General features: G+C 45.4%; 1 protein-coding gene across 5 annotated transcripts in view; it reads left to right on the top strand.

Moving 5' to 3' along the window:
* CSMD2 (CUB and Sushi multiple domains 2) overlaps window positions 1-27882 on the top strand; it is a 595308-nt gene that overhangs the window by 380727 nt on the left and 186699 nt on the right. For all 5 annotated transcript variants that reach the window (XR_008293800.1, XR_008293801.1, XR_008293802.1 and 2 more), the window contains exons 16-22: window positions 5256-5394; window positions 6404-6591; window positions 7363-7551; window positions 7759-7875; window positions 14355-14570; window positions 15989-16177; window positions 20952-21121. Coding sequence is in view for 2 of the 5 variants with exons in the window: in XM_027059738.2 (XP_026915539.2) it covers window positions 5256-5394; window positions 6404-6591; window positions 7363-7551; window positions 7759-7875; window positions 14355-14570; window positions 15989-16177; window positions 20952-21121 (1208 nt within the window). In the remaining 3 variants the exon portion in view is untranslated. The remainder of the gene's footprint in view (window positions 1-5255; window positions 5395-6403; window positions 6592-7362; window positions 7552-7758; window positions 7876-14354; window positions 14571-15988; window positions 16178-20951; window positions 21122-27882) is intronic.

Below are 27882 nucleotides of genomic sequence, written 5' to 3'. Positions count from 1 at the left end.
ACACCACAGCCTGGGCAGCTTAAACAACAGAAATTTGTTTTCTCTCCGTTCTGAAGCCGTAAGCCCAAGATCAAGGTGCTGGCAGGTTTAGTTCCCCCTGAAGCCTCTTCTTCCTTGGCTTGCACATGGCCACCCTCTCACTGTGTCCTCATGTGGCCTTTTCCCTGTGTGCACATCCCTGGTGTCTCTTCCTCCTCTTATAAGGACACCAGTCCTCTTGGATCAGGGCCCCACCCTGACGATTTTATTTAGCCTGAACGACTACCTGTTTAAGGCCCCCTATTAATCAATTAATGCAATCAAACTTCCATGATTATTTAACACTTTATTTTTAATTTTTTAATGTTTATTTTTGAGAGAGAGACAGAGACAGAGACAGAGCATGAGCAGAGGAGGAGCAGAGACAGAGATGGAGACACAGAATCCGAAGCAGGCTCCAGGCTCCGAGCTGTCAGCACAGAGCCCAATGCGGGGCTCAAACCCACAAACTGTGAGATCGTGTGACCTGAGCCAAAGTTGGATGCTTAACGAACTGAGCCACCCCAGCGGCCCTCTAACACTTTATTTTTAAAATATTTTTAAAAAATCAGAATCCTCCTTAGGTTCATACATTATAGTTAGCATGTGTGTTTTACCTGTCTTAATCTGTGGGTGTCTACCCCCACCCCTTACAATTTTTTTTGTTGAAGAAGCCAGGTCATTTATCCTGAGGTGTCTCCTGCACTCTGAATTTTGACAATTATGTCCCTGGGAGGTTCTTTAACATGGTCCTGTCTCTCTTATATTTCCTTTAGTTGGCAGTAGGACTTACAAACCTAATCAGATTTAGGTTCCATTTTTTGACCGGAATATTTTATGGGCAGGTCTCTGTGCCACCATCAGAGGCGCAAATGTCTGGTTGTCTCTCATTTGAGGATGTTAGGAGCCATCAGTGGCCCTTGCCTGGGGAGTGCAGAGTGCCTGCATGCTATCATTTCATCTTTTATAAGCTGGAATACTTAAAGAAAACTCACCCTCATCAACTATTTGGTTACCCTGAGGTACAGTTCATAAAGGAAAGGCAGGAGAAAAACTTAATTATTTTCCTTTTTTTAGCAGTTTTTATATCAATGAGCTGATTCCCTGACATCTTCTAAAGTTGAACATTTTTAAATATCATTACAGTCCAGTGGATTTGAACATATTTTATGCATTCAAATCCACTGCAATTATTATTCTAACCAATGCTCAAATTGTCCCATCGGCCAGTGGGAGCCTTTTGAAAGTGGCCCAACCTCATCTTGAACATTTTCTGTCCCTGACCTGGAATCAGCCATTTCTCCAAGGAGCCCTGGTCCCTTTTTTAGTGGAAAATGATACTTAAGAGTCTGGGCACCCGGCATAATTATTACTATTGAGTAGGCCCTTGTCTCTAAGGCTTTTCAATGAACAGAGCTAAAGAATCATTTTTTAAACATAAAATGCATAATGGGCTCATTTCATTTCAGATGTAAGAACACTTACTTTTTCACTTTCTTGATGTCATATCAGGACCTGCTCTCATTCCTGCTGAAAATTCCGGCTCCCTACAACACCAGCGTAATTTCCCATTCCCTAACACATACTCAAGAGTCTCGGAATTGAACTACCACCACTGGCAACAGCAATGTGATCACTGCAGATGGTTTAAGTTGCTTTACTTGCAATTCCTCTCATTCCGGGATCCTACTAGGGATGGACAGCGCTCTAAAATCTCTTTCGCTGTTTCTCCACGTGTGATGGTGCTAGCAAGTGACCCCGTACCGTATTCATTTCGTTTACTCTCTTGTTGAGTTTTGAGAAACCACTTATCAACTTTAAGTCTTTCTTTTTAGTGGTGAAAAAAGTTACACAGTTCCAAAATGAAACCCCTAAAAGAAGGTATGTTCTGAGAAAATCTAGCTTTTACCCCTTTCTTCTCTACCCCCTTTCCTCCTCCTCTCCATAGATAATCGTGAGTTTTTGGCTTATTCGTTATCGATTGTTAACATGAGTGTGTGTGTGTGTGTGTGTGTGTGTGTGTGTGTGTGTGTCCCTCCCCTCTCTTAGCTAAATGGAATCATACAATTACTTTTTACCTCTTTACCTTGCTTTTTATTCACTTGCTAATATATTCTGGGGACCACTCCCTGGCATTATATAGAATATTCCTCATGCTTGCTCACAGCTGCATTGTACATCTGGTTGATACCCCAGTTCATTCAGCCTGCTCCCCGTTGCTGAACATTTGGGACCTTTCCACTCCTTTGCTATCACAGATAGTGCTGCCTTGTATAGCCCTTGTATGTATACACGTCATAGTTTTGCAAGTGTATCTTTGGGATAGAGTTCTAGGAGAATTGCTGGGTCAGAGAGCGAACACATAAGAGTTTTGCTAGGCATTCCCAAATTTCACTTCCCAGGGGTTGGGCTATTTTGCATCTCCACCAGCAAGGTGCTAGCGTACCGGGTTTCCCTTAGCCTCACATGTCATTAAATTTGGGTTTTGCCTATCGTATGGATGAGAAGCCATTTCTCATTGTAGTTTTAGTATCTATTTTGTTAGAGTGAGACTGAGCGTCTTTTCAAATGTTAAAGACACATCGCATTCAGGAGCCCTCCCCCGCCTCCTCTGTGCCTGGCACCTGTCACCCTGGCATGTGAAAATGAACCAGCGGGTGTGAAGGACTGAATGCATAGAGAGGTCATCTGAGCATCACATGGGCAGAAGAAGAGGTGAACCGGCTAAAGCACTGAAACAACACAGCGGAGAAACACAAAGTGGTGACTAGCAAAGGCAGGATCTGGGTTTCCCTGTTTCAGATGGGGTTTTGCTGAGATTTGCGCCCCGAAGCGGCTGTGTGAGCTACAGCTTTCTGGAGAGTAAGTGAGGATATTGCAATCCACAACCCAAGAGGCAGGGCCCTTGCTGAATTGAAGCCAAGAGAGAGTCCCAGCTTCTGCTGAGGCTAACACCTGCATGGAGACCCCAGGGACGGAACAGTAGGCCCACTCCCCTCCACCTCCAAGGTCTCGTGTGTCCATCGGAGAAACAGGGGAACACACTCGCAGGTTCAGGGAGGTGCAAGGATGGATCCGGAAAACTGGGATTACCCAAGAAGTGACAATCCTCACGTTGCACTTTACTCTCTTGATATTTGGTATAAATGCTATATTCCTACTTAAGTTCCTCCAAGCCTCAACTTAACTGAAAATGGGGTGATAATCCCCACCTATAAAATGAGGATAATAGTAGTATCTGTCTTTTAGTGTTGCAGTTGTCACAAGAATAATCCACGTTAAGCCCTGACACACAATAAACTCTCAATCCCTGTGAGCTCATTCCTGCCACTTAACAGCTGTCTACCATTACGTGCCGCAGGGGGATTTAGAGGCAGAGGTCTTGAAGTGAAATCCCAGCTCTGACTCCATTAGTTCTTGATCTCATCTTTTAGCCTGCTTAGCCTTAGTTTTCTCCTCTGTAAAATAGGCATAATAACTGTGTAAATGTCATGTGCCTTTCAATGAGATAATACACATAAAGTAGCATCGTAAGTCATTGGCATGGGTTTCTACTTCCAGTGCGATTATTATTGTTATTATATCTCATGTTAATTAAACTTCCTAATGTAACATTCTATGAAGAGTTCTTGACAATTATTTTTAGATGTTTCCAAGAAGTTTATAGAATTGAGAGAAGGAAAGGTGTATATTTGACCATGTTTTATGAGACCGATTACCTAGAGATAAACATATACAATATTGCAGAGATACAAGTGTGGATAGCTTTTTATTTCCTTCCTGGTCCTGTTCAGGGCATTTTTGGCATCTGATAGCTTCATAGCAAGGGATTCCAAGGGAAGCAGAGGTTCTTTTAAAACTGGGAGCCTGCTTAGTTTAGGATCTCTGGATTTATGCTGTCTTCCTAGGTCTGAATCCAGGCCCTAGTACTTGGAACACAGGGCTGGTTGCTTAACATCCATAACCCTCTCTTAGCTGTAAAACGCAGAGGATAATAGCGCCACCCTTACAGGGTTTGTGTTTTATGAGGAATGAACGTGACTGTCCGTGTGAGCCCATGAGTGGCAGTGGTGGTGACAGTGGCCCACAGCGTGGGTGTCAGTTGTAGTCCTGGGGAGGCATGTGTATTAGTCTGGGTAGGCTAGGTTAGACTGCACTGACATACAACCTCTAAATCTCAGTGGCTTGAAAACAGGAGTTTATATCTCACACAGACTACCTGAGCTGCATGTTTGACACTGGTCATCAGTGGCTCTACTCCTCAGAGTCACTTAAAGGCCCAGCTTGGAGGGACTTCCATCTTGACACGCTCTCACAGTCACTGAGGCAGGAAACTGCAAACCGTGCACCGGTTCCTAAAGGTTCCCCGTGGGCATGACACGTGCTGCTTCTGTCCTCACTTTATTGGGCAAAGCAGTCGCGTGGCCTAGCATAGCTTGAAAAGGGGTGGGTGACGAAAGCTGACCACATGCCTGAAGGAGGAGGACTGGAGTAGCTCTAAGGAGCACCACAAGGACCAAGAGATGGAGGCAGGAGAGGCAGTGGTGAGGTGGATGGGGACGGGACGCTGAGGGATGGGCAGAGAGAGACCAAAGGACTGAGATAACAGGCGTGGCAGGATCAGAGGCGTGTCTGGACCACGCAGTGTCTTGTGGAGCCACCTGCCATGAACCTTCCATCCATTCATTTATTCATTCAAGCAGCAATCACTGATAACTGTGTGCCAAGCTCTAGGCTAAATGCTGGGGATCCCAACTTGTATTAGACCATTAATAAGGTCCCTGCCCTCATGGAGCTTATAGTAGAACAGGTTGTGCTCGTGCTCCAAGCCTAGCATCGGGGTCTGCCCATTGCCCAGTGCCAGACCACGCCAGGCATGAGGAGATTGCCTGGTCTCTGCCTTTGCCACAAGCCTGCTGATTGAGCGAGGAACAAAGTGAAAAACCAGTGTGACCCAAATATCAGCTGTACTTCAGCCCCTCCAGAATGGCAGAGGACTTTGTTTAAAGGATTATTTTTATTTCTCCCCTCCGGCCTTTAATAAAAGTCCAAATGATGTAAGTGGGCCGTATCTATAAAGATCCCAATAGACAGAACTCACAGCTTATATAGTTTACGTAAGTCTCCATAAAAACAAAAACAATACTTGTTGGCAGATATGTTTTATAGAGAGAGTTTTTATCTGTTTGTTCACTTGTCCCCTCAAGAAAACTCCTTCTCTCCCTTCTGTCCCCCAGCCCCCTGCGGTGGTCATCTGACTTCACCCAGTGGTACCATCCTATCTCCAGGCTGGCCTGGCTTCTACAAGGATGCTCTGAGCTGTGCCTGGGTGATCGAAGCCCAGCCAGGCTACCCCATCAAAATCACCTTCGACAGGTACCTGCACCCACAACCTTGGAGGCAGCAGCAAGGGGGTCTTCTAAGGAGTGGTGTGGGAGGGCACCTGGGGTTGAGGGACAAGGACCAGCACCGATGCTGAAATGTCAGCCAAGCCAGAGAACACTGGAGCAAATTGCCCTGGGGAATGGGGACAGACCACACTGGCTTTGCCCTTGGCCTTGGTCCCACCTCAGTAGTGGGGTTTGTGCTGTTTATGACCAGAGGGGTGAGCAGAAGGTGGGGGTATCACTTGGGATGTCAGAGCCTCTCTGGCTCCCTTACCCCCAAGGAGGGAGAATGGGAGATAGACCCACCAGTCACTGAAGTAGTCATTGGCATCTGAAGAGCAGAGCTCTGAAATTTGCAATATGGGAGGGCAGCCTTCCTGACCTCTGACCCAAAGCCTGCTCAGATGCCCCCACTTCCCCCTCCCACCCCAGGTGCTTCCCTTGGGTAGAGAAAGTAGTCACCCAGGTTTGAAGACAAACTTCTGTACAGAGCATCCCCAGCCTAGAACGGCAGTGCTCAGACTTTTCCGTGAGAGCCCGATAGTAAATATTTTAGGTTTTGTAGGCCATTTGTGGTTATCTGTTGCATATTTTTTGCTTTTTAAAAACATACCTCTATATAAATGTTAAAAACCATTCTTAGCTCTTAGGCTGTCCAAAAATAGGCTAGAGAACAGATTTGGCCCTGGGCTATAGTTTACTGAATTCTGGCCTAGATCCTTCTGACCCCCATGAGTCTAGTCATTGCATCTCTAGGTCTTAAGATAAGTAGTCTTGGTCCAGGCCACAAGGAGGACTAAGAGAGCTGCCTAGCCGTGGGAGGAGGGGGAGGGGCTAAATGCAGTAGAGAAGGCCCTTCTGTATCACTATTGTATTTAAATGTCCCAGCCAGCCAAAATCTGGTTGTTCTGAAGCCCTGGGTCAGGCAGGGCCTTTTGTCATTTGCAAATTAATAAACCTCGAGTTTCTCAAGAAGTCTACATTTCCATCTTTGGCAGATTTAAAACCGAGGTCAACTATGATACTCTGGAAGTTCGAGATGGACGGACATACTCAGCGCCCTTGATCGGGGTTTACCATGGAACCCAGGTTCCCCAGTTCCTCATCAGCACCAGCAACTACCTCTACCTCCTCTTCTCTACCGACAAGAGTCACTCAGACATCGGCTTCCAGCTCCGCTATGAAAGTGAGTCTTAGCAGGGAAGCCGATGACAAGGTGGGCTCCAGTGGGTGAAAGGACCCAGGACTGTTCCAGCAGCGGGCCTCCAGCTTAGCCCCATCCCCATGGCTTTCTTAGTTAGGCTGTGCTCCTAGGGGAGGGGGCACTCCCTTGCTCTCAGCCTCTGTCAGAGCCCATGGGAGCTTAGAGGGGAGCCTTTGGAAACAATGAAAGCTGATGATCTACACACCACAAGGCTTCCTCTGCGAGCAGGTGGTTGGGTGCCACTGTGCCGGGCTCTCTGGGGACAGAGTGTTTGAGGATCGTGAGGTTAAAAGGCGATGGCATCTCCTGCTCACCCTCACCCTCCCTCATCACCTTCTGCATCCATCTCTGGTGCCTCAGTTGAAGAAGATGGATGTCCCTTCCATTCTTTGTAGACCAACATAGAAAGTCACGATTGAGAACGCCATGAGGAAAGCCTCATTTTCTTACTCATGTTTGTATCCCTAAGACTTAGTGTGGTGTCTAAACCGTAGTGGACACTCAACTTATGTTAATTAAATGAATGAATGAATGAATGAATGAACAAATAACAGAACCAACTTGTTTTCTCTGACAGACAGGTCTTTAAATACCCTCTCAGCAGATATTGACAGCCACGCTTGATGCATGGGTAAATAGCAGCTTCAACTTTCTGTAAATCAGGGCTCTCTCCTCCTTCCCTTTGTGAGCCGGCTGGGGTCTCTCTGTGGTGATGGTGAGCTGTCTGTTCCAGCTGTGGGCTCTCTTTTCCAGCTATAACACTGCAGTCAGACCATTGTCTGGATCCAGGGATCCCTGTAAATGGGCAGCGCCATGGAAATGACTTCTATGTGGGTGCTCTGGTGACCTTCAGCTGTGACTCAGGCTACACATTAAGTGATGGGGAGCCCCTGGAGTGTGAGCCTAACTTCCAGTGGAGCCGGGCCCTGCCCAGCTGTGAAGGTGAGATACACTGTATGGGGGTGCTTAGGTAGTGGATTCCTTTCCTGCCATGAAAAAAAGGAGCTGGCAGGGGCACTGACTCTCCCACTCCATCAGTGAGGGCTGGGGGTGGAGAGGAGATGGCTCCCAAGTTCCCAGGAAGATTGGTTGGGGTGGGGGAGCTCCCCAAGCCACTCCAGTCTTTGACCACCTTCTTCACTCTCATAGCACTCTGTGGTGGCTTCATTCAAGGCTCCAGTGGGACCATCTTGTCACCAGGGTTTCCCGACTTCTACCCCAACAACTTGAACTGCACCTGGATTATCGAAACATCACATGGCAAGGGTGAGTGGTTAGGCCTACAGCAAGTATTGGGATGTGACCTGGTCAGGGCCCCATGTTCCCCAGGTCGATGTGACTTCCATGGGGATCTCCCTATGTAGTGACCACAGGGCTTAGACTGAATTTTTCTCATCAGCAAGGAAACTCCCAGAAGCTTCATATCTCTTTGAATCAACAGAATTCATTCCATAAATATTTTTAAGAATCTGAAATCCCCATGCCAGAAGAGATCATAGAGATCACCCTACCTAATGCAGGAATCTTCTTGAGTTGCCTTCTACAAGATGGCACCACACCGTCTGCCTGAACACCCCCAGTGGTGGGAAGGTGGCCAACCCATTTAGCAGATGGGCACCTGCTGTCATTTTTTGATGGGTCTGACCCCTCCTAATAGCTTTTTAGGTATTCCTGAAAATTTTTCCTTGTTCTGTGTCCTAGAGGAACATAGGATACACCTGCTCCCTTCCCCCATGTCCACCCTTCAGAAACTGGACCCAGTGATCCTTTTCTTACATAGCTCAACTGTTCCTCAGGTGCCATGTTTTCATATTCCTCACCAGGCTGGAGTGTTACCTCAACTTCCCTACCATGAATGATCTTTGGAAACCCATGTTCAAATTAGGGGTTCTGGTTAAAAATAAACAGTAAATAATATAGTCTTTGATTCAACAAATATTGATGGAATGCCACCCATGTTGCAGACACTGGGGCTGGGAATAAGCAGTAACCAGGCAGACATGGCTTCTACCCTCAGAGCTTATTCTGAAGTTCATCCAGAGTCATGGTTCTTAACCCCTCTGCACTTCAGCAAATATATTAATGCTTAGACTGCACCCTGGAGATTTTGATTCTCTACATTGGAGGTGGAAAATAAGCATCTTTGATTTTAGAACACTTCACTAGTAATTCTGATGCATGCTGTTGAATAAGAACCTCTGTCCGGAAGAGTTAACATGTAGAAAAGCCAAGAAAAATTTTTAAAAGAAGAGTAACTCTTCCAGATATTAAAGTGTTGTTATCGGCTAAAATAATTTTAATGATGTGGTATGAGTATCGGCGTGGACACACATATCAATGGGGGAGTATAAAGGTCCAGAAGTAGATTCCTTTGTGTATGTGTGTGAGTGAGTGTGTGTGTGAGAGAGTTTGTGCACGCACACACACGCATAGTCCTTTGTGTGTGTGAGTGAGAAAGAGACAGTTTGTAGTATATAATTAAAGTGTCATTTCCAATCCATTGAAGAGAGGATGGATTATTTAATAAATGGTTTTAAAACAGTAGGCTTAAACACTTGGGGAAAAAAAGAAAAGAAGCAAACAGACCTCATACATTTAACCACATGAATTCCAGTACTAGAAGAACATGAAAATCTAACCTCAGGTAGAGACGTACTATAAAGAGTAACACTGAAAGCAGAATCCAAAAATGCAAAAACTATGTTATATTTGATTAAATAAAACTTTAAATGGATTTATGTAAAAATAAGCCATAGAAAATTCAGATAGTAAGTGGACAGAATTAGTTTCAACGTGTATAATCAAATAAAGATTACCAACCTGATGCATCAAAGAGCTCCTAAAAATCTTTAAGGAGAATATACCTGGTCCCTACACCTGTAAAATAAGCAAAGTGATAAGTGCTTCATGATAGAAGAAAGACAAATGAAAGGACATTGACCCCACTCATAATTAAAGAAAAGAAAACTGAATGAGTAATTAAACACCATGTCTTTTTTCAAGTCAGCAGAGAAAATCATAACAGTGTGGGAGACATTGTAGAGACACAACTGCTCTTCTTCAATGCTGACATTGTGTGAAATGGTTGACACTTTCTGGATAATGGTTCCGTGATGTGAATCGAAAGCCTTCAAAATATACATGCCTTTGGACCCAGCAATTCCTCTTTTGGAATTTATATGGAAAAAAAATAAGTACAACAGTACATCAAGATTCAGCTACAAGGACACCTCCTAAAACACTTTGTTACTTGGAAGATTAGTTAGCTACTCAAATGTCCATCAATAAGGAAATGTTAAATAAACATAGAGTACCTGTATATAATTATTGCATTGTATGTGCAGCCTCTAAAAGGCATAATGTGAAAGAATATTTAAAGACCCACAGAGGTAGTTGCAATATGTTGTTAAGTCGAAAGAGATGTTTCCCAAAAGAATATATTCAGTTTATAAAAAATAAACAAGGATATGTGCATAGAAAACTGTCTGAAAAGATCTATCCCAAGATGTTAGTGCTATTACTCTCTTATTTTTATCTTCTCGGTTTTTTTCTAGTTTTGAGCAATAAACATGTATTACATGTAAACTATACTATTTGTATAAAGAAAGAAAATTTGAAAGAAAAATAAAGTCCCACCATGTGTACTTAAGTGCTTTCTTTCACTCTTGCCTTTAATAGGCCTGACCTAGCTGGGGTTAGGATGACATGGGGCTTCTTGGGAAGACAGGAACCTCCAGGCAGTCAGGGCAGTCAGAGGGCCCGTTGTCCCCTTCTCCCCACAGTATTGTTCCTGAGGAGAGGAACAGAGTCCTTGTTCACCCTGCAGAGCTGTTTCCACCAGGTCTGGGCCAGCATTGGCCACTGCAGGAGCCAGGAGCTCCTCCATGGTATCAAGAGGGAAAGAAAGGCAGCCCCTCGTGATCCCTAAAGGAACAACCCCCTGTAATTTATAGGGCTGTGTGTTTCCCCTTGGCTTTCTATGTGTGTCTTTGCCTAGAAGTCAATGCAATTAAACAAATATTTAATAAATGCTTATTTTATACTTGAACTCACACTGGGTGCTAGGAAAACCCAGAAGAACAAGCCACTCTGGCTTTGCTGCCTTCACGAAGGTTATAGTCTAGTGGTAGAGACAGACAGTCTAATGTACCACGGCCAAGAGCAGATAGGGGTGGGAAACATCCAGAGGCCAGCCTAGAGCTTGGTTAGGTAGGCGTCCTGGGGTTGAGACTTAGGCCAGTCTTCAAGGATGAGCAAAAATCAGCCAGGATGAAAGGAGTTCCAGGCAGAGAATCAACAAGGGGTCACTGATGTATGGCAAGGTCACTTCTTCCTTAGAAGCATTTAAAGGCTTCACCAAAGCCTTAGCATGGAGCTCTAAATTGTAAAATAGCTGGCATGATCCTACAGCCCTTGCTCACCTCTCTCAGCCTCCTTCAGAGCCCTGTAGACACTGCATTCTAGCTACACTGAAACTCTTTCAGTTCCTGAAGCTTCCCAGGCTTTTGTTGTCCTCTAGAGCTTTGTGCATTGAAATGATTTTCTTCTCTCTGGAACACTTTCTCCCCCTGCACCGTCTCCACCAACCCTCTTGTGTGGCCAGCTCTTCATCTTCTGAACTCACTTCCTTTAATGAGCCTTCCTGACCCCCTTTCTCCAGCCCTGAGTGTGAGTTGGGTTCCCCTCCATGGGCTCCCACATGATGCTATACTTCCCAGCTCTCATACTTTGCCACACAGTACACAACTTGCAGCTCCATTTTCTGTCTCCCCCTGAAGACTCTCAGATCTTTGAGAGACATGTCTGCCTTCCTTGTTTCCTGCAGCTTCCCCAGGTTCTGGCTCTATGCCTGGCACATCAGGAACTCAAGAAATATTTATATGAATTGAATTAAACTGAACCAAGACCCTTCTCCAGAGGGCAGTGCCTGTAAGAGTGTCTCAGGTTGACAGATCCATTAGGTCACTGACTCTGATTGATCTTCAGCAGACAGAGGAACAGCTGGGGAAACTCTAACCTGTGTGAAATTCAGAATTATTCGATTTCCCAGCCAAAGGGAACGGCCAATTCAGGAGTCCAAAGAACGTGCCCTTGCTGAGACCCTGGAACTGACATTTTTTTTAACCATTAAAGCTGCCTGAGAGATGAGTTGAGCAAAGAGAGCACCTACTATGTGCCAGGCACCATGCTGTGGGCTTTGCATCTGCTAGCCCAGTCATGCCTCGCTCCGAGAATTAAATGTCATCTATGAGGAGATGCTATCACCCGCATGTTAGAGTGGAGGAGACTAGAACTCAGGACGTGCTGAACAACTGGCCCAGACCCTCTAGCTGGTGGACAGGCTGTAGATCTAGGTCTGTCACCACCACCCCCCCCCAAAGCCCATGCCTTTTCCACAGCTCTGAATGTGTGCTTCGGCATGGTATCCACGTCTGTCATAGGCTCCTGCATGGTGACTCCGGTCAAGTGTTGGTTTGTGTGTGCATCCATCACACCAAATCTGGATTCAAGCCCCAACATGGGGCCTCTCTGTCCCTGTGACAATGTCTTCATTTCCTCACAATGGCCAAAAGAGCCCCAAGCAATCAGCACAGCTGGGAGACCTAGGGGCTCCGTCTCAGTTGTTTACTCATCCTTAGAATGCCAGCCAAATGTTTATTCCTATGGAGGGGCTGTGTGTGCACGCTAAAGAACAGAGTGTGGGGTTTAGGGCTTAATCAACTCTTGACTCCTTCTACTGTGTCTGACCCAATCTCCGCCCAACCCGTGCTCTGGCCCAGAGGAAAGGACATATATTCCACCAAGCCTTTTCCCAAACTCTGTAGACTGAGAATGGTTTCTCATGTGCACACATGTTAATGTATTGAGAGTATAGGATACACGTGGGCACACATACCTGTGTGTCTCCAAAACGCTCACATCCCTCATGCCAAAGAACTCTTCCCAACCCTCCAGGCGTAATTGCCACTCTTCTTCTATGCCCCCATTCTGGACTCTCACTATTGATGTGTCTGTCTCCTCCACTAAACTGGGAGATTTTTCTCAGGGCTTAGCTCAGGCCTGGCACTTAGTATGTGCTTAGGATCTGCTTCTTTGAGGAAATAAATAGATGCATCTCAGTTGTCTGGGCACAGGGCATTACAAGCTGCATGCCTGGCTCTACCACCTCTGTGGGGCTCTGTTTCCCCTGCCCACCCACCCCCATAGAATCCCAAATACTCTGGGGTCACCAGCTCCTGTCAACAGAGAAGCAAAAATATGAAAACATCTAAACTGTTTTAGAATGAAGAGCTTGGATCCAACCATCATTTATCAAAAGCCTGTCAGTAATTATCTAGAGAAGTATTCCTCAAACTTTTATGTGCCTACAAATCTCTTGGGCATCTTGTTAGCATGCACATTCTGATTCAGAAGGTCTGTGGTAGAGACTGAGATTCTGCATTTCTAACAAGCTTTTGGGCAATGCCCATGCTACTGGTCCACGGACTTTTAATAGCAGGTGGACCCAGCCCCCCTAGTCTACCCAAGCACCTGCCCTTAGCACATCCAAGGCATGTATTCCCATAGGCATGCTGACGTGTGGGTGGGCCTGCATGTACACACACGCCCACCCACACACAACTGCCATCTGGATGAGTTCAAGAGTTGCTTTGGGTGTTAAGATCCTGCCACCCCATCTTTCTCACCACCTGACCTGCCTCACCACCTGGCCACTGTTACTGCCTGCTCTCTCTCTATAGCTTGAGAAGCTAAAACCTTCTCGGTCAACCCCTACAGCCAAACTGCGCTTCAGATCCCAGCTCTGCCACCTGCCAGCTGGCTGACCCTGGACAAGTGACTTTATCTCTTTGTGCTTCAGTTTCCTTGGGTGTCAAATGGAGATGAAAATAATCATACTTATGTCATTGGTGGGATTAACTGGGTTTCATATCTTCTCTTCCAATTGATAGGGACCAGCTACAGGGCAACTAAAACACACGGCTTGGTGACACACAGAAACGTTAGTGAATATTACTGTTTTTCTTTAGTGCTTTCCAGTCTGCCCCTAGCACATTCTGAACTATGTTCAATATAGCATGTCACTCTGAACTGTAGCTTATTTTTTTTAATGTTTATTTATTTTTGATAGAGAGACAGAGCACAAGAAGGGGAGGGGCAGAGAGAGGGAGACACAGAATCCGAAGCAGGCTCCAGGCTCTGAGTTGTCAGCACAGATCCTGACACATGGCTAGAACTCACGAACTGTGAGATCATGACCTGAGCCAAAGTCAGACACTTAACCAACTGAGCTACTTAGTAGCTTAGTAGTTTAGAAGTAGCTACAAGTAGCTTAACCCTTAGCTACTTGTTTAATGTCTTGTATATCATATCCCCTTGCACCTACCTGACCCTGGATCCCAGCCCATAGGAAGCACCCATCAAATATACAAATACTTGTTGAAAATTAGTGAGTGAATCAGTGAATGAAGAAAGGCTATGAGGCATTCTCATGGATCTAGCCATAAGTCTCCCTTTCAAATTTGACGGCCATAAAGCAGTTGTCCTTCTCCCTGACTTATGGACAGCGGCATGTTCTGGTTCATTTGGGTGCAATCATTCCTGTTCACCTGTATGTATCGATCAGTTCATGCTCGCAGTCCTACTCACTGATACAGGTTCACAAATCTTTGTGCAGATCCTGTCTTGTATCTGGGCTGCTTCAGCCATCTCACTTTGTCACCCGGACCCTTCCGGTCTCTTGGCAGGTGTGTTCTTCACATTCCACACCTTCCACCTGGAGAGTGGCCATGACTACCTCCTCATCACTGAGAATGGCAGCTTCTCCCAGCCCCTGAGGCAGCTGACCGGCTCAAGGTTGCCAGCCCCCATCAGCGCTGGACTCTATGGCAACTTCACTGCCCAGGTCCGCTTCATCTCCGATTTCTCCATGTCCTATGAAGGATTCAACATCACCTTTGCAGGTAAAGCATGTCAGGTCCCCTGGGGGAAATGATGGCAGAACATTCTGCCTCTCCCTCTGCTGCCAGCCTCTGGTCTTCTCAGCCCATGGATATCGATCCACTTTCCAATCTCTGGGAGAATGACCTCACTGCTGCAGCAAAAGATAGCTGGGTTAGACACAAGGACAGACCTCCCTGTAATGGGCTGGGAAGCGGGTTTTTGGGGGACTCTCCTTCCCTGAAGGTGTTTAAGATTCACTCTGAAAATCACCTACCCAACTGGTTGGACTAAGAGGTCCCTTCCTACCCTAGTAACTCCTGATTCTTCTCCTGATTTCACTTCCACTGTTTCACAATCCCAGCAATTAAAAAAAAAAAAGTAAGGGGATTTGAAATTAACATATTGGAGTATTTGAGTATCATTTGGGGACTTCTTCACCAATGCTAATTTAGTAGCAATAGACATTTATCTCTGTGTTTAGGAACCCTGAAAAGAAAGCTCTTTAATTTAGTATTCAGGGAGAAAAGAGGACCCTTCATTCTTCTTGTCCCAATTACTCCCACCACTCTTGTGCCATTGCCTCCCAGAACCCCCTTCTCATCGCATGGATTTCCCCAGGACAGGAAAGAGATATATGGTCTCTAGGAACTGGGACATGGCCAGCTTAATCCCATGCTGTCCCTCCAGCAGAAGCCACCTGCCATGTGCCTGGGCCAGTCTGGCCAGTGGGACATATCCAGCCACTGTGTCTCCTCCCATCTAAGAGACCCTCCTTCTCTTTACCAAATAGAGCCCCAGGGACTGTGTCCCAGAGGGAGATACCCTTGGGGAACAATTGAAATTGTCATTTCTGTGCCACCACTAGAAGTATTGGGCAGATCCCTGGCTGATAAATGCCACCCCATCATGCTTGCCATCTGCCTCAAGTGTCAGTGTTACCGACATAGCTTTGAGTGAAGCATTTGGATTCTTTCTCCGGGTGTAAGTTGCCTTCGGCTGGGTCATACATACTGACCCTCTAGAACCAAGCAGATTGAATTTATCTGGGTCAGTGCCTAGGGAGAGAGAGGCTGGAAAGTCTTCAAGCCCTGAGGACTGGGGTTAATATGGAGATGAAGGGACAGAGGAGGGAAGGGTCAAGTCATGAGGAACCTCATAAATACTCCCAGGAAGCATGTTTCCAGAAACACTGTGTCCTCTCTCTGCTTGCAGTATGAGGCATCCCCACAGCCCAAAGCACTGTGTTCCTCACCTCACTGTATGTCTCTCTCATCCCTGTTCATCTTGGGGTCTCTCTTCTTTTCTCTTTACCTTTTGTGGGTCAGTGTGCATATATTCTGTACCTCTGTCTTTATCTCTGGCTCCTTACTCCCCACTGTTTGTGTCTATATGTTTCCATATTCTGTGTCTGACCCCAGCTCTCCTGCTGCTTTTCCAGAATATGACTTGGAGCCCTGCGAAGAGCCTGAGGTCCCAGCCTACAGCATCCGGAAGGGCTTACAGTTTGGCGTAGGCGACACCTTGACCTTCTCCTGCTTCCCCGGGTACCGTCTGGAGGGCACAGCCCGCATCACGTGCCTGGGGGGCAGACGGCGCCTGTGGAGTTCGCCTCTGCCAAGGTGTGTTGGTAGGTGGTCACGTGCTTTCATTTTGCTTCACTAATGGGGTGGGCCAAACTTTAGTCGATTGGTATGAGGTAGCGAAACACATATGGGCCAAAAGGCCAATAGGCCTGGGTTTGAGGACTGCCTGAGCACACACTTTTGCCTGCACTGGGGCGTTGGGTGGGAGGCCTGACCTCCTTGCCAGGCTCTGGAGGCTGTTCAGAGCTCCAGGCTCCAGGGGTGGAGAGAAGTAGGATGATAGCCCAGGGAGCAGGGACAATTGCTGGCTGTCCCTCGTTTATAAAGTTGATGGCTCTGCTTGCTCAGCGCTTGCTACACAGGGCTGGATGGAACACAGGCTAGATAGTGGAGTGCTTACCATGCCAGCTGTTAGCATAGAACCCATGCGTCCCGTGAAATCTCGCATGAAACCCCAATATACCCCATAGCTGGAAGCAGCAGTGACTGACTGAAACAGGAGCCCTGAGGTCAGCCTTGCCTGAGACATCCCTGTGGAGCCTGGGGCTCTGTGGAGGACAATTGTAAACAGGCTGGCAAGATGGGCCTGGCTGGGCCTGTATGGTCACACAGGTTCAAGGTCGGGTCTCTGCTCAGCCACTTCCCAGCTGTTAGATCTTAGGCAGGCCACCAAACCCCCTCAGCCTCAGCTTCCTCATTTCTAAAACAGAGATAACAATGTTCAACTCACAGGCTTTATTCCAGTTTAGATGACATAATTTACATAAGCCCAATGGGGTGCTGTATAATTATCATCATTCTGCCAGTAACCTTTTTATTGTTATCTATCAATAACCAATAACCTCTCACAATCTCAGAGAGCAAACCTGAAGACACATGGATGCAAAATTCCATTTGGATCCATTAAATAATCCCAGAGTTTATCCTTTCTCCTGTAACTACCCCTCCCCCCCCCCACCAACAGCATCCACGCACCCTGACCCGGGCACACACTGAAGCACACACATTCAGACCTACACATTCCCCCATGTGCATTCAATTTTTCTCCAGCTACCAGAAACTCATTCCTTCTCCAGGAAAACATCCTCAGCTAAGTAATTCTGGGGAAAATCTTTCTTGAATGGGATTATTCAGGACCACAGATGCACACACTCCTTAAGCTCTTGCCTCATTGATCTCATTACATAAATTCATTCTTTAACTTCTTATTCCAATTACTGTTTGTTCATGACACCTCACAATATTTTCATTATTACATTTGTCTTCTGTTTCGTGTGTTATTAATAATGCACGGCAATTATAATCACCTCTAATTACCACCAGCCCTGCAACAGAGCCTCAGGCTGGAGGTATCATGGGAAAGCCCACCCTGGGGATGCTCCCAGTTGCTACATGCACTGTGGGTGTAAATTGGATAACTTAACCCACACAGTGTTACCAGGAGACATTCCCAGCTGTGAAGGAGATGAACAGCTCTGGTCTCTAATTCATGGTGTGATAGGGTGACACAGCCCCTGACCTCAGGGACCCTTGAACTTGATGTGGAAGAGACAGCCCTGACTCCAGGGGACCCAATCTGCAGCAGGAGACATGTCTCTGTCCTTGGGAGCCCTGGTGTGATGGAGAAGAGCAAACCCTCTGCCTCCAGAGCCCCAGACTGATGGATAAGACACAGCCCCTGCCCTTAATGAGACCTCTCCTGATGGGGACGACAGAAGTCGCAGATGCCACAGTCAGTGGCAGGACTTTCCTGTGCATATGACTGTTTGTTTCTCCGGCACAGTTTGTTTCCATTTATACTTGTGTTTGGCTTTTCAGTGCATCTGCTCACCTCCCCTGTTACTTTGGAAATTCTCCCAGAAGCAAATGTCTTGTCCCTTTACCTTCCTGTACCCTCCCCGGTGCCCAAGACAAAAGCCCTGGCAGGGAGCCAGGCTCTGGTGGTCAGCCAAGGACTGGCCCCATCTGAAGCTACCAGCTCTGTGTCCCTCCTCATAAAGGTGTTGGGTGGTGGGCAAGAGGAGAGGGGCATGCTGAGGCAGAGATGAGCACAGAGCAGTTGTGCTGGAAGCCAAGACCAGGAAAGGTGTCCCATAACATGCCAAAGCCCATGCTTAAGGGAAGCCAAATTTAGGAACTAGGCAGAGGGCAAGAGGCATCAGGAATAGCGAGGGTGCCGTGAACACTGGGCAGCTAATGCACACTTCCCAAGAAGCTTCTTGGGCTGTCTGCCAGTCCCAGAGCACAGGCAGTTAAGGCTCCAGATGGAATCAGGTAAGCCACGTAGATTCACCTGGGATAGATGGGGAAAGAGAGGAGGAATAACGCTTGTTGAGGGCCTACTATATGCTGACCAATCCTCATATGGTCACTTATTTTATCATAAAATCTCATGTATTTATTCTCTATAGTCTTATACAGATGCTATTATTGCCCAGATGAAGGCAGATGAAGAGAGCGAGGTTCAGAGTGTTGATATAACTTGGCTGTTCATGCTCATCTCACTGCTCCACAGGCCTCTCCCTAGATGGAGGGGAATAATGCTTCACCCCAGAAACAATGGAGAGCTGCTTAAGAGTGCTGCCCATGTGATATGACTGAGTAATAATAACATGGCTAAAAGCCTTCAGCACCCCCTCCCCAAATCCCTGCCCTCATCTCAGGGCACCCAGAAAATGTACATGGGGTGCCTGTCCACTGCTATTGCTTTAGTTTTTTGCCCCAGCTCAGCACATTCATTGTGCATATTTGGACACTTTGCAAACAGGCTCTAAGACAAATGGTGGCTGTCTTGGTCAGTTCAGGCTGCTATAAGGAAAATGCCATGGGTGGCTTAAACACTAAATATTTATTTCTCATGGTTCTGGAGCCCAAGCCACCCAAGATGGAAGGTGCCAGGAGATTCAATGTCTAGTGAAGGTCCTCTCCTAGCTTGCGGGAGGCAACCTTTTTGCTGTATCCTTACAAGGCAGAGACAGGGCTCTGGTCAGTTCTTCAGCTTATACGGTCACTAATCCCAATCACATGCCAAGGGCCGCACCTCCAAATACCATCACATTATAGATTAAGGCTTCAACATACGGATTTGGCACAGGATCGTGAACATTTAATTCATAGTAATGGCTTATGTAAACTAGGAAACTGAAGCTGTCCTGAACTGGACAGAGCCCAGGGAGTAGGGTCCATTGAAAAACTAAGGGCCTGTTGTAGAACACAGACATGGTCTTCAAAGGTCTAAGGAGCAGCCTGAGGGACACAAGAATATAAACCAAGACCACAAGAGGCTCAACTCTGTATCACAAGTTCCATCTACACTGCCTTAGCCCAGTACACTTCAGGCTTAGGACAATTAGGGTTAACTAGGTGGTGCATTGGTCGGTGGCCCATTGATTGACCTCAGAGCCCTTCCAGCAAATACTGTGCCTAGAATAGGGATACTGAGGGATAGTTTGGAGAAAGCAGACTTGCTACTGTCAACCCCAGAGATTCAAGACATGCTCCAAATTCTCCATATGTCCAGACAAATAATGTGCCTGCCATCTGGACTTGTATTTACATCCTTCTGGAACCTAATTATTTTTAGGATGGTACATCTTCTGAGGTCAGTGTCCTCCATATTCATTCATTCATTCATTTGGCAAATATTTATTTTACAGACAATCTGGGCTGAGCCTTGGAAGTTCATAGATTCATTAAGCATGACCCGAGCCCTCAAGTAACTCACAGTTTAGGTGGAAGATGCCAGCAAGTAAGAAGCAATCAGGGTGCAATATGGTAGGCACTCTGATATAGGGAAGCACAGGGAGAGGATCTACAACTATTAAACACCCGAGAGAGATAATTGCAGGGTTCTGCAGCCCTCCCCTGCCACCGAGCTACCTCCCCTTTCATCTGCTCATGCCTGCCCTACCCTGGCACTGAGTGGGTGTTGGGCATAGAGAAATGTGACCACATCCTAGAGGATCGACAGTGGAGGAGACGGAAATGTTAACAAATAGGTGAAGTAAAATGTGGTGACTGCTATAAATAAAGATATGGGAGTAATGGGGAAAGAATGACTCATTCTGGAGGAGGAGGAAAAGACTTCAAGAGGAAGGTGTGAATTCATTAGCTGTCAAATGAAACAGGGTTTCAGTGGGTCTATGCTAAAACCTTTTCCAAAGCCTCAGCGGCCTTAAATTCCAGGACCAGGAGGGTTGGGCTCTCAGCCCCCTCCTCTCGGTGAATGGAGAGAATTGATCTAAATGGTTAAGTACCAGATCCTTTATTTTTAAAACAGGGATGATAATTATGCCCACCTTATGGGGTTGGTTGTTGTGACTAATGATTGAAATAATCCTTGTAAAGTTTGGAGGATGCTAGCAATACTTACTCAGTTTTCACCCCCTCTGAGTTTCTATCCTGCCGTCTCTCCTCACTTGACCACCCCCATCCTCCCTGCCATCCCCCTCAATCATTCTGCTGCTGTGATACTGTATGAACAGGTGTGGAGAAGGGCTGCCTCATGCCACTAAGAAAGTACAGGATGCCTGGTGGGGTAATCTCTATTCTTGCCGATGAGAAACAGACACACAGAATAAGACAGAGAAAGAAATTGGGCAGAATTTCTTTAAAATGCCTACAGATGGGCAGGTACTTTAAAAAAAACTTTGCTATGCAGTCCTATAGGCCGGCAGACAAATGGACAGAGAAACAGGCATTCGGGCAGATAGACAGGCAAACAACGTGCCATCTTTGTGAGGTTCTCCAGCGCTGTAAGTTGTTTTCCACATGTGGCTGATGGGGGTTAATTTGTGATTATTGTGATTCTCTTTCCAGCTGAGTGTGGGAATTCAGTCACGGGCACTCAGGGTACACTGCTGTCCCCCAACTTTCCTGTGAACTACAATAACAACCATGAATGCATCTACTCCATCCAGACCCAGCTGGGGAAGGGCATTCAGCTGAAAGCCAGGACATTTGAACTGTCTGAAGGAGATGTGCTCAAGGTAAAACTGATAGATTTCATAGAGGATGTGAGTTACGGTATACAAAAGTGTGCTCAGCACCTACTTGTTTCTCTCTGTGTGAATGACCCAAGCTTTCTTCTTCCCTCCTGAGTTCCAGGATATTGTCCTCACTTGTCTGGGAGAAAGTGAGAACCCAAAACAGAACGGTCCGTGAAGGTCTAAGAATGTGACTTTAGACTTTGCTTAGGACTTGACTGTTCTCAAATACATAGGTGGTAGAGTACGGGTTGACTGCATGATAAATAATAATACTAATAATAAATTCATTTGGAGTGGCCATTGGGTCAGGTTTTTCATCGTGACTCTGACCATCATGCTGGATAGTGAAGAGCTCATAGATTGTGCATGTGTGCGTGTGTATGTGCATGTGCATTTGTGTAGATATGTGTTTGTGGATGTAGATCCTTCATATATACATATCCACGTGTGTATGAATCTGAGTCTATGTGTTTGCTTGGTTCAAGGGACCATTGTTTGTGCAGACTTGTCTTAGTGTATTTTGTGCATGTGCATCTGGGTATGTCTTGAGGATATGTTTCTGTAGACTAGCAGGGCTGTTTCAGCAGCTCAGTATGCCATGGTGCTGGCCCATGTGTGGCAGCAGAGTTAAAGAAAGTGGATTTAAAGAAGTGACGGTGCTTGATTATGGATTGTTATGACACTGAGCACACGTACAATTTGTATTTCTTTGTGTGTAGGTGATTAATGTGTATCTCCAGTAATGTATGGTGTGTGAGTATGTGTGTAATCAAAGCATGGACTCTGGAGAATTTGTCAACGAGCTGCCTTATTAAAATGGATTATAAGGGAAACCTCACACAGAGTTGTCCATTTTCATCCAATGCCAAGAAACTTTTTTAGCTTATCCTAATACAGTTTTATTCCCCATAGCCAGAGAAGTCTTGACATTAGAAACAATCAGAGGTCACTACTCTGAAAAATCCAAAGAGCAACCATTAAGTGATCCCCATCCCTTAGGATTCTCTCTGGATATGATGAATGTACTGTGCTTTTTAAGCAGAGATGATATTCTTGACTCATTCTCTAGGGCATGTGTTTGCTGGGGTACATGAGTGGGTGTGGGTGTGGGTGTGCACATGCATTTGGAGGGTGTTTCTCACTCTAAACTGATTATCCTTGAACCCATGAGGTGACCAATTGGGACCAGGTATGCCTGAAATAAAATATGTGAAGCAGCCCAGGGGGATCAGGGCCCAGTCACTGGCTTCTTTTTTTTTTTTTTTTAATTTTTTTTAACATTTATTTATTTTTGAGAGACAGAGAGAGACAGCATGAGCAAGGGAGGGGCAGAGGGAGAGGGAGACACAGAATCTGAAGCAGGCTCCAAGGCTCCGAGCTATCAGCACAGAGCCCAACGCAGGGCTTGAACCCACAAACTATGAGATCATGACCTGAGCTGAAGTCGGATGCTTAACTGACCAAGCCACCCAGGCTCCCCCACCCCAGTCATTGGCTTCTTAAGCTCTACTTTGCAACCTCTGAGCTCCCCAGACAGAAAAACAGTGCATCTCCTTTTAAGTGAGCAATATACAAGACTTTATAATTTCCAAGGGCCATGTCTTCAGGCATCCCCCAGACCTCACCTCTCTCCATCCATTTGTTCATCATCAACACCGGATCTTCAGAGGATATAACCGGGGTCAGCAAGGCCAAGGTGATTTCTTCTCTTCAGAGCTGCAGATGGAATTGGTGAAATGCAGAGCCCTTCTTGCATGAAGGTCATTGCCAACCCTGCAGTGAAAAGAATTCTGGAGACATAATTTTCAGGTTTTAAAGGGAATATAGCAGCAGTTCTGTGCGTGTGGCCTGATAGGATCAGCAGAAGGACTCCTTGGCTGCCAGAGGTCACATGGAGTGTGGCGGCTACCTGAGCCTCTTCACCAGGGTGGTCTAAATTCAAAGAAGCACCTAAGACATGGTCAACAGGTGTGCACACCCAATTACCCTGTCCATGTGGTGTCTTAGGATCAGGTGAGCAGCTCAAATGAGAGGAGAGAGACTTTTTGAGGCACTCAGGGTAAGAAGGGAGAGACACAGGCCATAAAACCCAGGTCAGAGGTCAGGGAGGACTTGAATAGGATGCAGGACCCCAGGTAGTCCTGCAGGGTTGTGGAGAGAGAAGGATGAATTCCTGTTTTATTGGGGGATGTTCCCAGTCTTCAGACTTTGTCTTAGAGCCATCTGCCCAGCTGGTCCTGCCACCCAGCCTTCTAATAGTGGGCTCCGCCTTCTTGCCAATGACCTTCTTCCTGCTGTGCCCAGGCCTCCTGAGTGTCCCCCTCAGAAGGCTGGGCTATGGCTCTGACATGGCACAAAGGCCACTCATGGGACCCTGTGCCCCCATAACTCCTATAGAATGGAACCTGGGGAAGGGAGGGCAAGGCACCAAGGGAGATGGGATGGCTTCATGTCATCCCTTCCTGCTCTAACTCTTTTCCTCAGATCCTGGTCCTCCTGAGGGAGAACCTGGGACATGAACAGGTACAAAACTGTTTCAGAAGTAAAAGAAACCCACAGTTTGGTTTCCCAAATAGTCTCCAGAATGGCCGTGCACCCGTGTCAGCCGTAGCGGCACTGCTGTGCCAGCCTGTGACTCTGGTCGTCCTTGACAGGAACGTGTGCAGGAGGAGCCCAGCACACCAGTCAGCTCCAAGAACACCTTGTTCTTGCTGTGCTGGAACTCACCCATCTGCCGGAACACTGGCAAATTCCTCACCCTGAGGCCTTGCCTTTCCCTGCAAAGAAATCCCGGTGCACACCAAGGAACTCCTGACCTGTCACCTCCTCCACACCTTATTTATTGCCCAAGATACAATATATCATACATCTGATCAACCTTCCAATCTTTCCATATAGTCTTGTAATCCTGACCCATGGAGTGACTCTTGACTTGCATTTGTGACCCCTGATCTGTGTCTTACCTTTAATTACCGAAAATCCCTTAAACCACGCCCCTATACATACTTCAGCTTATCTCCCCTAATTACCCAATTCCTTTTATTTTGGCCCCCACCAAAATTTTGATCTGACCTCAGTAAGATAGGAAGGGCCTCTAAATTGCAATGGTATGGAAAGATACCCTCCAGCTGAAGATGGCAAATGAAACACATGTGTATATATGTATATGAAACCATCCTGCACAGGTCCCCACTGAAATGACTAAAAGGATACAAATGCAGGGGAAAGTGCCCTCACCCATGGAAATTAGGCAAGGGCACATTTCACATATAGCTTAAAAGAATTTTCGCCAAATGGAATATCCAAAAAAGAACCCACGTTGAGAAAGGGCCTAATCAAAGTATGATTCATGTACCTGAAGTGAATCCTGCCCATGGACTCAGTGCCAAAACCCATAAGGAAATCACATCTAAGGCCACCTAAGTCAGAGCAGCAGAGCCTGGAGCCAAGGACATGCCATGTACTGTTGGCCTGGACCAGATCTCAATACCATTAGCTCTTCCAGAAGTGTGCTAGGTGTGAGAGACCACACAGAGCCACGATTCCCTCTCAGCAGGACGCGCTGGGCTTGACTTGGCTTCTGTCAGCAAGTCAGATAAAGTAGGGCAATGCCTAACAAAAGTGGTCAGGCTCATCAGAAAAGAGGCTGCCACAATCACACACGCATACTTTAGCACCAGGAGCAGAACTCCTGCTATGCCCTTTTCTCGCTAATTCCTCCGTTCCCCTCTAGACACCACTGGGCATTTCCATTCTCCTATTTTATTCTCCCTCTGTGATGGTGTGCTAACAAGAAAATTAACGGGATATGTATAAATATTCCAGAGATCAGAAGAAGGGGACTGGTCTGAAGAGTGTGAGCTAATTGCCCCTCTGTAAGCAACAAAGAAGTAAAACTTTAAAAGCTCCTAATTTGTATTCTTAACAGGATTTGAGAGAATATCATATTTATGACCCAAAAATAGGCAATAATGAAAACTGAGCAATCCAAGATGAGGAAAGATTAAACCGAGATGAAAAACAGGATCACCCAATTAAAAAATGGAATGGAGGCCAGGAACAAAAATGGTAAAGCACAGAAAAATGAAATCAGTTTGTCATAAATTTAAGAATTTCTCTCAAGTCTCATAAGGAAATTTAAAAGAGGATTCTTTTATGTTAATAAAATGTACAATCAATCCACAGTAAAACTTTATGTGCCAAATAACATAGCACGAATAAATTAAATAAAAACTGCTAGAAAGGTAAAAAACAAAAATAAAGTTAAAGTCAGGGTGGAAGATTTTAATATATCTCTGTTAGTCTCTGACACATCACCTAGATTAAAAATAAATAAGGATCTAGGTAGCTTGGATAATATAACAATAAGTCCAAAGAAAGTAGGAGAGAGAGACTTCTTAAAGTCAAAAATGACAGAATAAATACAGCTAAACATACAGGAGCAATTGTCAGCAAAACCAACTGGTTCCTTGAAAAATAACTAATAAGAGACACAAACCTTGCAGGACTGATCAAAGAATAAAGAAGCCACAGGTACAGAATTTTAGGAACAGAAAAAGGAACACAGTCACAGATGAGGTAGAGATTATGAAACAATCAGAAAATATTTAGGAACAACCCTAAGCTAAGAAATCTGAAAGCTCAGGTAAAATGGGAAATATTGACAGATAAAAAGTACTAATATCAAGAAAAAATAAGGGTGCCTGGGTGTCTCAGCTGGTTAAGCCTCTGACTCTTGATTTCGGCCCAGGTTATGATCTCACGGTTTGTGAGTTCTTCATGAGTTCGAGCCCCACCTCAGCCTCTGCACTTGTGTGGAGGTTGCTTGGGATTCTCTCTCTCCGTCTCCCCATCTGCCCCTCCCCTGCTGTCACACTCTCAAAATAAATAAATAAATTTAAAAAAGAAAAAATAAAAACCTGAATAAACCAATAATTACTTAAAAAACTGGATCCTCGGGCACCTGGGTGGCTCAATCAGTTAAGTGTCCGACTTCGGCTAAGGTCATGATCTCACAGTTCATGGGTTCGAGCCCCGCATTGGGCTCTGTGCTGACAGTTCAGAGCCTGGAGCCTGCTTCGGATTCTATCTCTATCTCTCTCTGTCCCTCCCTGCCCCCATGCACTGTCTGTCTGTCTCTCTCTCTCTCTCTCTCTCCCTCTCTCTCAAATATAAATAAAACATTAAAAAGAATCAAACTGGATCCTGCCCATATCCTGTCTCACAGGCTCCAGGCGTAGACTATTTTGCAGGTAAACCGACAAAAGTTCGAGGAATAACTAATCCTGCAATAATCAGACTGACTCAGAAAAGAGAAAAATTAGCATCCATATCCTAATTCATTTTATTTAAATGAGCCAAGTAGAAATATTGATAGCAAACTGAGTGAGGGCCATAGAAGAACAAACTATTGGACTAGTCACTTATCATAGATCTAAACACCCTACATACATACAATGTCATATTGAATCTAGCTGTGTCTGAAAGCAAAAATGACCAAGTGGGATTGATTCCAGGAATGTGAGGATGTGTCAATATTAGAAAAGCTCATGATATTATGTACTAGACAAACCCTATGAAATTGCTGTCTTTGTAGGTCAAAACCAGTCACATATTGGCAACTTCATGTGATTCAACCTAATATCCTAAACAGATTAGAAGGCAAAAGTATGTGATCCTGCCAGTCACCTCAAAACATCACATGATGAAATTCAGTATTCATTCATGATTCTTAAAAAATACCTCAAAACTATGAAGAAAACTTTATTAATCTGATAAAAATTTCCTACCGACACCTATGGCAAACATTTTTCTTAATGACAAAGCTTCCTAAGGATTTCCAGTGAAGTCAGGAGCAAGACATGAGCTCTGTTATCACCACTAGTATTCAACATTTTGCTGCAGATCGAAACCACTACAATCAGATCAGAGAAAGAACAAAGAAACTATAAAAATTAGAAAAGAATATATAAAATTATCTCTCTTCTATTTAGAAAATATGAAAGACTCAATGGATAAAACATCAGAACCAATAAGACAATTGAGCAAAGTGGCTGAAAACATAAACTAAATTATAATCAGAAAAAAAAAGAGCTCATTCCTAATGGAAGCAAAAACTATAAAACACCTAGGAATAAGTCTAAAAGATGTGCATCATCTTTACTGAGAAAATTATAAAACTTTATTTGGAAGGACATACAATTGAAATAAATGCAAGGAGGTTTCACACTCATGGATGAACAAAGGATACGGACAAGCAATTCACATAAGAGGAAAGTGGAATTATGGGTAAACACATGAAAAGATCCTCACCCTCAGGGATAATCAAAGACATACAAATTGAAATAAGATAGCGTTTCACACCCATCAAATTGGAAAAAATTAGAATGCCTGAAAATACCAAGTGTTGGCGAAGATACAAAGCAATGAAAGCTGTCATACGATGTCAGAGGGATTAAATTTGTATTACTCTTTGGAGAGCAATCTGGCAATATCTAACAAAGCTGAAAATGTGCCTTCCCAGCAACCAGCATCTCCATTCTAGGCGTATGCCCTAGAGAAACTTGAGCACGTGTGCAGGCAGACATACAGTAGTGTCCCTAGGAGTGTCCACATTGTTTGTAACTGTATGTACAAAGCTGCCCACGTAGTGTGGTTATGTTTAAGCCAGCCATCTTGCTGAGTTGTCGTATTAGATGTAATGGTATGGGTCCCTGAAAATATTAAGTGGTACATTTTAATTATCTGCAATTTTTATTTGT

This window comes from Acinonyx jubatus, chromosome C1, assembly GCF_027475565.1.
Source record: "Acinonyx jubatus isolate Ajub_Pintada_27869175 chromosome C1, VMU_Ajub_asm_v1.0, whole genome shotgun sequence".
Lineage (NCBI taxonomy): Eukaryota > Metazoa > Chordata > Mammalia > Carnivora > Felidae > Acinonyx > Acinonyx jubatus.
This window is presented reverse-complemented; position numbering and strand designations above follow the sequence as displayed.